The sequence below is a fragment of the Nannobrachium achirus genome (genome assembly GCF_963921795.1).
Source record: "Nannobrachium achirus genome assembly, chromosome: 14".
NCBI classification, from domain to species: Eukaryota; Metazoa; Chordata; class Actinopteri; order Myctophiformes; family Myctophidae; genus Nannobrachium; species Nannobrachium achirus.
In genome coordinates this window covers 50277951-50290660 of record NC_137821.1, presented here as the reverse complement: position 1 = coordinate 50290660, position 12710 = coordinate 50277951, and the positions used below count along the sequence as shown (strand labels likewise).

General features: G+C 41.2%; 1 protein-coding gene across 1 annotated transcript in view; it reads left to right on the top strand.

Moving 5' to 3' along the window:
* Positions 1-7902: 7902 nt before the first annotated feature.
* The window catches only part of zanl (zonadhesin, like), a gene marked incomplete at both ends in the record, with an annotated part of 117282 nt that continues 112474 nt past the window's right edge, over positions 7903-12710 (top strand). The window contains 4 exons of the mRNA XM_080741669.1: positions 7903-7926; positions 8606-8609; positions 9713-9859; positions 10888-11153. Coding sequence (XP_080597795.1) covers positions 7903-7926; positions 8606-8609; positions 9713-9859; positions 10888-11153 — 441 coding nt within the window. The remainder of the gene's footprint in view (positions 7927-8605; positions 8610-9712; positions 9860-10887; positions 11154-12710) is intronic.

Sequence of the window (12710 nt, the reverse complement as noted above, 5' to 3'; positions counted from 1 at the left end):
CTCGTTTGTTTCCCCAATCACTATTAAAATGCTCGAGAAGCCTAGTGTAGTCTTGCCAGTCGCTATGAGTTGGACTAAAAGATCACATACCAAACGAATTTTTCGAAAGCAAAACTACGCCGCATCAAGGTTTTTATTAGGTAGGCCCTAAAACTATGTCCTTGGGTGCAGGGGAATATTTTGGGTTAAAACTGAATCCGGTTGATAGTTCCGGCCAAAGTGTAGTCCGTCTAGGACTACAACATGACGTAAAGTGGTTTCCGCTCCCGACCGGATCAAACCTCGTAAAGTGAAGTGATCCCAGACTACCGTCTTACTATGCGTTATAAATTACACTTTTAAAGAGACAGTACACATTTAGTTTCTTCAAATATTTTCCAAAAATAAAAAGGTTGACTTGCCTTCTGTCTGTTAAAGTACTGTATTTGAAGGCCCTATTCAAATGTAGTGCATATATAGATTTTTGTTGATAATGGAAAAATGCATTTACTGTAAAAAAAAAGAAAAAAGATAGATGGAAATGTTAGCCTATAGTTTATATTATACCTATACAATTTATAGTATAGTTTTACAGTAGGCTATTATTATTAATTAATGAATAGTACTGTAAAACTATATATACATAATATATATATATATATATATATATATATATATATATATATATATATAGTCTATATATATATTTTTTAAGCTTCAGAATTGATAGTGTCTCATCATGTCTTTTCTCAAAATAACAGAAAAAGCTCAATAGTGGGCTCGATAAAAGCCCGGCTCGATAAGCATGATCGATGAGGTGCTCATTATCAATAAAAATTAACGAGCTACATCCCTACTCATGGTATTCTTGATTAATTTGCATATGTTTTGAAAATCAACTGCTGTAGTAATAATTTGGCACTTGTTTGGGATTGGATAGGCACTCTAACACACTACTGTAAATATAATTTTCATAAACATGTCAGTTATTGCATTTTAAGGCATTTTAAAGCTGGGATTGATTTAAAAGGTCTAGTTGTAAATAGCTCCTTATTAACAGTTTTTTTATTATTATTATCCTAATAAACAACCTCACTGATACCGCCGCCTGTACTGTGTATGCGTTTCCGCCTTGGTAACAGCCACATGCTGAAACAGTGCCCAAATTTGGAGATGACTGACATCACTGATACGTCTGGCTTCTCCAACATTACTTCTGAGACTCCTATCCCTCATATACTGTGCACACCCCATAACCCAAACTGCACATAATTCGGAGCACATAATGTTGGAACGGGCAAGGACTAGTGATTATTAACAGCCCTATAACTGTGCAATGATGTTTGCCGTACATTGGATCAATAATTCTAGTTAGGTAACGTTCTAATGACTTTAGATTTGGAGACAGAAGGATAGAATGTTTGCCTAATAGGCCAGTCAGTGACATGGCTGGTTTGTGTGGTTATGGACCATTATTATCAGTGGTGTGACATGTTAAGCCCATTGAATGTGACTCATCACATTTACTGCAGATTACTCAGTCATATTGATATCAGAGGGAGTCTTATTTAAACATTGATTGAAGATGAAGTAACATGAAGTTTGCATTGGAAAGTTTACATGTTCATGGCAGTACAGTTCACTGGTACGGGGTCAACTAAAAAGATACACCCAAAAAGCCTATGGCTTGTTTCAATTGTGGTCCTTTTTTAACTCATATAACATTGAATGACAGATAGATAGAACAGAGTATACTATGCAGAAGATATCATAAAAAAAAAGTAAAACACAGCTTTCTTACAATAGAAAGGTCAGGGGGAGTTAAGGATAGGCTTTGAACCCTTAGTTTTGCTCCCGGTGAGCAGTTTGTACATGAAAAGCCCCAGAAGCAGAGGTGTCAATTTGATATGGCAAGGTATGGCAGCTAATACTATCCACTGATGGTAATAATCATCATCATGCCTGTTGCTAAGGTATGGCAACATGACTGCACGTGCATGAATGACACCAGTCATGTTGCCATACCTTAGCTTTTGCTGAACTGACACCACTGCCCCCAAGCTTGTATTAATTTGAAAAGTCTAGCCGAAAATAGTTCCATATTAACCGTGCAATGATAAAATGATTAATTATTATTCAGGTTAGGTAACATTTTAATGACTTTAGATTCGGAGACAGCCTGGTGCTGTCTTTATCTGTGTGTGCGTGCGCATGTGCGTGTGTGTTAGGTTTGGAATTATTCCATGATTCATACTTAGTTATTGAATGTAGCAGATCTACAAGCCTCACAACACGTCACAGCGCAATGTTTTGTGAGCTTGTAGATCCGCTATTTTCGGTGCCACACACATTAAGGTTAGGTTATAGGTTTAGACTTGAAAATGGCATGATTAAAATTGCCATCCTAAAATGTTGACGTCCTCGCTAGTACAGTAATGCACGTGTGTGTGTGTGTGTGTGTGTGTGTGTGTGTGTGTGTGTGTGTGTGTGTGTGTGTGTGTGTGTGTGTGTGTGTGTGTGTGTGTGTGTGTGTGTGTGTTTCACTCCTTTCACATATTTTGTTTTGATTTACTGTATTGTACTGTATTGTGTACACTTCTGCTTTGGCAATGTAAACGTATGTTTTCTCATGCCAATAAAGCCCTTTGAATTGAAATGGATTGAATTGTGTGTGTGTGCCTGCCTGCCTGCCTGCCTGCCTGCCTGCCTGCCTGCCTGCCTGCCTGCCTGCCTGCGTGCGTGCGTGCGTACGTGCGTGTGTGTGCGCGCGTGTGTGCGTGTGTGATGGCGGGGAGTGGAGAAATTGTGCATTCATTTCTTAGTGTACATTTTTATGTTTGCTTAGGCAGTGTAAATGTGTGTTCTCGAACATGCCAATGAAGCCCCCTTGAATGGAATGGTGTGGGTGTGGGTGAGTGGATTGAGGACAGGGAAATCATTGTGAGTAACGGTGACTGTGATATGGGAAGGGTAAGGCGTTTACTGGTAGGGCCGGGTTTAGAGTTTCTCAACCTGTCCGGTGGTGCAGTAAAAGTATATGGACGTGATGTTGAAGTATGGTCATTTTGGCTCAAAGTCGGGTGCCATGATGAAACCAGTTAACCTCTTACGCCAGGGGTGCCCACCCACACTTTTGTGACTTGAGGGCTACTTTTAAAATGACCAGCTCAACGTGATCTACCTTCCCGAAAACTATTTACCTTAAAGGGTTTGGAATAGCGGCACTGATGTTATATAAGACAAACACACTTAAATAGTAGGGGAAAAATAGGGAAATAGTAAGGGGAAAAGGTTCTTTGTAATGCTACAGACTCTTGAAAACAAATCATTGCATTTGGGATTTGCCTACTTTAAGAGCCATGAAGGGAGCTGAGAGGCCCTTCTTGAACTTAATTCAAGTGAGAGATAAACAAAAAAGGGGTTGTGATTTGTGTTTATATTATTTTTTTTTAGGGGCATGTCATGTGGTCTACCTGCACAGCCTTTGTGATCTACTGGTAGATCACAATCTACCTTTTGGGCACCCCTGTCTTATGCCCTTTAGCCAAGAGTTTGATATGTGAAAGAAAAAGATAGGAACAACAACAAATATCGAAAATAGCAGCTATACCTTTTTTTTTTTTTTTTCCATTGCTATTTCTGACATTCTATAAATACTCAAATATTTGCATCTGGGTGTCCCTGATATATAATATTTTGAGATGGGGTCAGCGGCCAAATACATATAATTCTAGGAGTCCTTGACAAGAAAAGGTTTGAGAACCACTGATTTAGAAGATATTTATAGAATCTGGTCAATATATTTAAAGACACACATTTTATTGATTTTTCAATAGCAGATCTTGAGCTTGTATTATCTGCTATTTTTTTAATAGCTAAAGAATAAAATAATGGTTAAAGTGGTTCAATAATGGTTAAAGTGAAACAGATCTTCGTTCCTGTAGTTGTACTGTAGTTGGCCTAGTATTCTCCCTTCTGTATGGCATGTTAATGTCAGTCAGACAGCTGTTTGACCCTTGGATTGATATTCATTATACGTATACAAAAGATAAGATAACATAAACTGTTATCGATCCCGGGAGGGAATTCCAGGCGTCATAGCAACAGCCTTAATGTTGTGTGTAATGTTATTTGGATTTGAAGTTCATGTTGTTTAGACCAGTGGTTCTCAACCTGTGGGTTGAGACCTCCAGGGGGGTCCCCCAGATGAAGTGACAATTTAAGGACTTTTAAGATCTTTTTAATACCTCAAAAAAGAAAGAAAGAAAGAAAAGGGAAAAAAGACCGTCACTGTATCAAAAGTCATCAACAAACCAGAGTAAAAACTGGTCAAACATTGGCCGAATTGTCAAATAATATAAGAAAAGGGCAAAAAGTGTGAGAATAGCTGATCTATCAGCTATTTTCACAATATTTATCTGTGGAACTGAGTCAAACTAAATGTAATGCCTCAAATCCTACAATTCCAAGTACTTGTAACCCTAACCCTATGATTATTTTAGGGGGTCGCAGCTTGAAAAGGAACCCTTGGTTTAGACAAGTGGTTCTCAAAATATTTAATGTCAAGGACCCCCAAACCCATGGCTAAAAGATATTGAGCCACGTGCCCTTATTTATTTGAACACCTAGCTTATCCCAAGGGAGAACTCCAGTTTCAGCTTAACCCAGTTTAACCCATTTAGGCCTGACCACATTATGACGCAATATTGTATGCTTTAAATATAAAAAAATAGCAGATATACAAGCTCACAGCGCGGCACCGAGTGCCGCGCTGCGAGCTTGTAGATCTGCTATTTTTGAAAAATCGTGAAAATTTGAATTTTGACCTGATTCTATAAGTGTCTTTTGAATCCTTCTAAGATTTTTGGAAAAAAAACTATGTTTCTATGTCAGCAATCTGGCCAGCCATCGTCAAAGAAAAGGTCCTTTTCACTTAACTGGAGCTCAGTTAGTCTGTTCTTGAGAGACTAACTATGTCAGTGGTGCTCAAACCTTTTCATGTGAAGGACCCCCAAAATGATATTTATTTGGCCACGGACCCCCATTTCAAAATATCTAGTTTCAGGGACCACCCAGAAGCAAAATTTGAGTTACAAACGTTTGCTTTGAAAATACATATATTCAAAGATTTGCACACATTTTCACGACTTTTTCAAAAATAGCAGATCTACAAGCTCGAATCGACAAGATGTTGTGCCAGGGGGACGCCTATGAGTATGTTGTTGATCAGGGATGTGCAGAGAATGTTAGAGAGGCAGGGGCTGACATTTCTAAAAGGGCCTTTTGGTGAAAATATCGAGAATAGCAGACCTCCAAGCTCACAACACGTCGCAGCACGACACGTTGTGAGCTTGGAGGTCGGCTATTTTCGATAGTTGATACCACACTAAACTAAGCATAAAAAGGCAAATACTGGAGATGTGGTGTAACGGCATGGATTTCTACACAGAGAGGACAATTCTTTCAACACAAGATGATGCGTTCAAGTCCAGGAGAGTTTGGAGTTTTTGTGTCCAGTATCACTACGCCGCTGCAACGTATTTCCCCAAAACAAGGTGCTTTGCAGTCAGCTGATCAGAACAAAACCTCGCTCTATATGGTAGAAATAGGCCAACAATACAAATGACACTAGTTTTGTGGATTAATCTATTTTCAATGATTGGGCCACGCCAAATGGCCCCCACCCCAAAATTGGAACTACTTAATATTCATCTAAAACTGACCAGAACTCTGACCATGGGACTCTGGTAATCAATTAATAAAATTTTAACCACTGTTTTAATGGCAAGTATTTCACACAGCTTTATGTCATACGGTATATGGGTTTAACTTCTTTGTGAAATAGTGAAATTAAACTGTGTCTCATTTTGCTGGGGACACCCTGGTAGCCCCTCGAGGACCCCCGGCGGTCCCCTGGAACCCACTTTGCAAACCACTTTAGACACATGCTGAATGAGTCTATATAGGTGTGTCCCTATCCAGAGTTTAAATGACACAATAAACATTAATATTTCACAGCGCAGGGTTGGCACTGATTTGAAACATAAGAGTACAGTGACCCTCCCCACCCCACCTATGAAACCATAACACTCCTATACACACACAGGCGCGCATACACACACACGACACACACCCTATCGCTATCACAGTTACTCATTACGTGTTTTGCAATGTGCGCAGTAATGCAGTGAGACGACGTGATGGCATCTTCAACATAACACCCTCCTCCACCACCCCCCCCCCCCACCACCACCACCACCCCCCTCCCCACCTGTGTGCCCCGTCCATCCTTCCTTACCTGTCTCGTATAAAAGGCCTGCGCTCCCTGTCCACTGTCCTTATTGCCTACTAGTACAGTTAGCCATGCATACGTTAAGATTTCTATTTATCCTGTTATGGATAAGGGGGTGCGCAGCAGCAGAGCAACAGACACAGCATGGGTGAGTGGGGCTGAGAACATTTAAAGGAGTAGTTCACCCCCAAAATGACTTTTTTTCTATTGATTACTCACACCATGGAGACTTGAGTTCAAATATATATATATATATATATATATATATATATATATATATATATATATATATATATATATATATATATATGTATATATTTGTGGCATTCCTAAGACAAAAATGTGATTATAGTAAATTTACTATAGTAAAGTTTCCCCATCCAGTGCCATGCATTTGGGTCCCCATCCAGGGCCATGCATCCGGGTCCCCATCCGGAATCAATGGGGCTAAATTTACTATAATCGCATCGTTGCGTGCGTGCGTGCGTGCGTGTTTAGACTGATTGTAGGTTCTAGTTTGTGGTACTAGTGTAGTACTAAGGAACTACACTGTCTCTATGCATCTGATGTATCATTATTACCTTGCTTTACTGTACCACAGTGGCGTCAGTTCAGCAAAAAGGCAAGCTGGTATGGCAACATGACTGGTGACACCAGTCATGTTGCCATACCTTAGCAACAGGCATGATGAATTTGTTTTAAGTACATTTGATTTGTCACAAATTCTCGGCAGCACCGAACAGCTGAATGACGTCACATTGTAGTTTAGACAGAGCCAAACCAAAATAAATGTGGTTCTAAAAGCGGAGTATACTTCGGCCCTTAGTCTTAAACTCATCTTTAGTCCTGCACAGAGGTCCGGATCAGTAACTTTGGCCTTCTAATTCAAGAATGCCTTGCTTGTCCCAAGTAAGGCTGAGGATTATTAATATTGTGTTAAAATCACGGCCCCCTCACACATTAGAATGTCCTAATGCATGAAGGGGGGCGTGATTTTTTCTTGACTTCTTTCATTACTTTTTTGAATCCATATCTGTTATGTTTATTTTATTTTAAAGTGACATATCCCTTTGAATGGTTTATTCTATAAATAATTACAAACATTTCCATAATATATGCTGGTTATTTATCTGTTGGCTAAATATGTATTTTTAGACACAATAAGCCATTCCCAAAATACACCTCAATCTTTCATGGGCAGATCTGACTTGTAGTAGTCTTACTGTATATTGTTATAAAGAAATCACCGGCTTATTGTGTCTAAAAATACATTTTTAGCCACTTGTCCGCATGCACCCACCCACTGAAATCAAAACTGCTAAAATTACTAAAACCATAAGCAGTAAATGAATGACTTTTCATCTTTTGTTATTTTCTCTAATTACAATCTAAAATATGAACCCTTGGTCCCTTATTGTAAAAAAAAATAAGTTGCCCTTTAAGGCAATTGCTGTGAAACAATCTTATGCTCTCAAATGTATTGGGAATAAACATAGCCTTTTTTGTAAAACATTCACATTATTGGGCTATTGTGTGGCTTTGGATTCTGTATTTCAATGCAAATATATGTTATTTCTTTCTTTCTTTCTTTCTTTCTTTCTTTCTTTCTTTCTTTCTTTCTCTCCACAGCCATGCGAGAGCAGAGGCAGAGGCTGGTGAGTTAACCGTTATGAAATTGATGAATAGACTTCCTTATCTGATGTACATGCATTGGACTTATTTGATGTACATACTAATACATTGGACCTAATGTATGCTTTGGGTCCAATGTAGGTATGTACACACACACACACACACACACACACACACACACACACACACACACACACACACACACACACACACACCTCAGTAATGACTGAGGTGAAGAATGTGTTGGACACGCACTCACGCGTGCCTGACCTATGTTTCTCTGCCCACACCCATGCCACCACCACCCTGCCCTTGGGCTTTTCCTGAACTCAACTAACTTTATCTTTCTTTATCACCTGCTTATTCAGTATCCAAGTCATAAGTCATAAGTCATTTACTAAATTTCCCCCTTGGGATAATAAAGGTATCTATCTATCTATCTATCTATAAGAACGAAACCTTTAACAAGTGTGTAAAAAGATGTGAAGGGAGCACTTTCTCTTTCTCTCTCTACACACCCTCCCATACAGAGCCATAAGACATTTGTAGATTTTAGTGCTTGGGTGTATGCCCAATTAGCTTACAGGACCCATAAAGAACTGCACATGTGATCACTTGCAATCACATAGTATATTGGATCGATGTGGCATGTTGTAAAACAGTGTGATGCTGTGCCATGTGGGTGGGTTGCCATGTGGGTAGGGATGTAAGATAATGGTGAAGAACTCCAGAAACCAAACACATTGTAATGTAGTCCTTGGACTAATGTCTATCTTCAGAGAGTGATTGGACTAGTTCAGTGGTTCTCAAATGTGTTCAAGGACGCCCGAATAATAATACTAATATTGGCCACCCATCTGAAAATATTGTGTGCCAGGGAGTATATGTGGCAGGTAAATCAATAAAAAAAAAAACATGTAATTTTTGTTGCATGTCGCATGTCACATGCATGTTGGTACTTGCAATTAAGTAATTACGTTACTTACGTAAAAGACTTGACATTTAGTAAGTTGGTATTATGATGAAAATAAGGACATTATAATCATTTGCAAAACTGAAAATCTAAAATTTGCCACGGACAAGGCCATGTCTTTGCCACAAACACATTTTGTCTGTGTACGTACACATTGGGGCCTTTTCCACAAAAAAAAATTACCTTGGTTCAAGAACCAGTGCCGTTCAACTTTCTTGGAACCTTGGTTCGTTCTTGTGAACCGGCTTGCGTTTCCACCAGATTGAACCATGATTGAACCAGAGGAACCAAGGATTTTGTGGTTCCCGTTCGGAACCAACTTTTACGGTTCAGAACCAACTCCGGTTCTCGTGGAAACGCTCACCTCTGGTTCTTCCCATAGGCGGGAGGAAGAACCAGAACCGGTTCTTTGCCGGTCGATAAGCGCACGGGGGCCTTTTCCACCAAAAGAACCTTGGTTCCAGAACCAGTGCCGGTTCAACTTTCTTGGAAACTTGGTTCGTTCTTAAGAACCGGCTTGCGTTTCCACCAGATTGAACCAGAGCCATTGTCCCCCAGTTCAGATGGTGGTTTACTGGAAAACCCAAGGATTTTGTGGTTCCGTTTCCGAACCAACTTTTACGGTTCGGAACCAACTCCGGTTCTCGGTGGAAAAGCACACCTCTGGTTCATCCCATAGGTGGGAGAAAGAACCAGAACCGGTTCTTTGCCAGTGGAAAAGGCTCCCATCATGGCAGCTCCTTAATTCTCTCTCTCTCTCTCTCTCTCTCTCTCTCTCTCTCTCTCTCTCTCTCTCTCTCTCTCTCTCTCTCTCTCTCTCTGTCATCTCCACGCAGCAGTCCTGACGTCCTGTGACTTCAACCAAGACAGCACTCCGTTCTGCAACTTCACCCAGGACCCCACTGACAATGGCGACTGGACCAGACACAGAGGAGAGACCCCAACGCCCGGCACCGGGCCCAAAGGAGACTATCCTGATGGGAGTGAGTATACTGTTGACAGTGTTGTCTTTATTACATACATGTAGCAAGGTGTACTGGTTCTCAACGTCAGACCCTTACCACCCATGTGACCCATTTTGCGCGTCTTAAGTACCAGGTTGTATGACTTAACTCAAGACCCAGAGGAGGTGTGGCCAATGTTGTTTGGCCTCTCAAAACAGCCAAACGGCATTGGCCACACCTCCAGGTCTTAAGTTAAAGGAGTAGTTCACCCCCAAAATAGACCTAAACATGACATCCATGGTTCATATCTTGTGGTCTTCATACCGGATGTCATCTCCCATTCTTCCTTACACCCATGCCAAATGGACCCTAAGGACCTTATTTTGCATGTCTTACGTATAGTCGGAGGCCTCAGGGTTTTTTCGTGCTAATCAGTCTAAAAGTGCCAAATTTTGCACAGATGTAGCCCAGGGCATGCTCTAATGATTTAGCTAGGGCGCCCGAGTCGACAACCTTCGGGGTCGCTACAGCGGCCAAATCAAGTTGGGCTCCCATCAACTTTCTATACAGGTGGAAAATACCCAGAAAAACATTTACATTTTTTCTGGGTATTTAAGTAGGATGTGAGGGGTCTAACTAGGGGTTTGTCATGATGCTGAATCCATTGCAAGCATTTGTTTTGCACAAAAAACATTCCTTTGTAGCCCCAGAAAACGCCCACAAAACTGTCCCACTAAACCATCGTTTTAATGAGACTGTGGAGTTTTTGGATTGGGCCTTTTGACTCCGAGGCTTTCAGCTTTCAGGAAGAAACCAAAAATACACTGGGAAGACTTGCTTTATTTGCATATTATAACCACAAAAGGGGGGCTATTAGAGTAATGTTAACTCCATAGACACATACAAAACAGAAAAAAGTACAAAACTATGTACTTAAAAAAAAATTAGGAAACAATTAATAAAAGAATTCCCTCCCCCCTCCCCCCTCCCCCCTCCCCCCCCCATTTCTCCACCCTCTTTTCCACTCTCTATCCCCTTCTATCTCCTCTCCCCTCCCCTTTCTCCAGAGGGCTTCTACATCTACCACGAGGGCGACAACGTGGCCAACGGGCAGAGGGTTCGCCTGCTCAGCCCCGCCCTCTCCTCGTCGGCCACGGCGCTGTGCGTCCGCTTCCGCTACTACATGTACGGCTCCGACAGCCGCAACCAGCTCCAGGTCCTGGCCAAGAGGCCCGGCTCTGAGGAGGCCCTGTGGACCAAGTCGGGCTTACAGAGTCCAGCCTGGCTGGCAGGAGCCGTCACTGTTTCGAAACCGGCCGGGCAGACCATCAACGTAAGTCTTTTTTTGTTTGTTTGTTTTATTCTGTGTATGGGTCAACATTTTTTAATTCAAAGGACACGCACTTTGATAATAATCTTTGGGACCCCTGTCTACACGTTGAATCCTTAAAGGAGTAGTTCACCCCAAAATGACTTTTTTCTATTGCATGCGATAGAACTCATCCCTTGAGTTCAATGATATATTCTTTTGTATTTGTCGCATTCCTAAGACTAAAATGTGATTATGGTTATAGAATAAGCGGGTCTGTGTAAGCCTCATGGCTCCCGTGTTGAGATGTTATCGGGTCAACCACAGCTCGGGCCAAATTGGACAATATTGCTGCACCCTGATGGGCCCCTGGACCTAACCTCGAGAACCACTGGATAGGTTCACTAAGAATGAATATCTCTTTCAAATTTGTACGTTTTTTTTTTTCGTGAAGTAAAGCCCTGCTTCAGCATACAAGACTGTCGCACAAAACTAGTGAAAACAGCAGATCTACAAGCACACAACGCCTCGCAATGCGTGACGTTGTGTGCTTGTAGATCGGCTGTTTAAACTAGTTTAAATCATTTTAAAAATGATAAATACAAAACAAACGGTTTTGGACATATAAGGTTTCCACCCGACAACGACGATATGCTTCTTCATCATCTCCCTGCTTCACACGATCACACTCACACAGTCACACACATTATTCACACCTGGGAGATGCCCAGTACAACCACAGTTGGACAGGCTATTCCGCTGGCAAATTCAGTGCCTTGCTCAAGCGATGACGGAGGGGTGAGTGTCGTGAGTCATATCTGAGGCATGTGGGCTCGCCTTGCACTCAAAGCTTGTCCACACATTCTCTTCAATTGTACTGCATATCGTAAGGACATCGTCGTTGTCAGGTGGAAACCTTGTATGTCCAAAACAGTTGTTTTGTATTCATAATTTTTTTTAAATAACTTAACTACTACACAACGCTGCATTGTGTGCTTGTAGATCTGCTGTTTTCATTAGTTTTGTGCGACGGCCTTGTATGATGAAGCAGGGCTTTACTTTGCGGGAAAAAAAATATATACAAATGTGAAACTTGGAGATACAAGGTTTCTGCCCGACAGTGATGATATATATCATTAACGTGGCTAATCAGCTCCTTGGTGTGTCGGCCCCATCCATAGCACTCGGTTGGAACATTGCATTCATTCAACAGCAACCAATGGGCATGTTGACTAAGGGTGAATTGCCTGGTTCTCTTGGCTCCATGCTGGTACACCGGGTTTGTCTGGGCAGCTCTTGTGCCTGGTCTATTACTACGCTTTCCATCGCACCACTCTCAGCGACAGTTCAATAGCAGGGGTCTACCCCATCTCTCCATCTCTTAAGTAAACAGAAAAAATTACGATGACGACACAAATAAATGAGCCGACAAAACTTTCCGGGGTTCTCTCCCATGTTTGGATGAAATGTGTAACCCATTAGAAAATGTATTTTTTTTCTGTTTAGGAGCTGGAGTTAGCTTTTTGTCAAAAATAAATATTTAGTTTTGACCAAAGATATCAAGCGCTGCAGCGCATTACA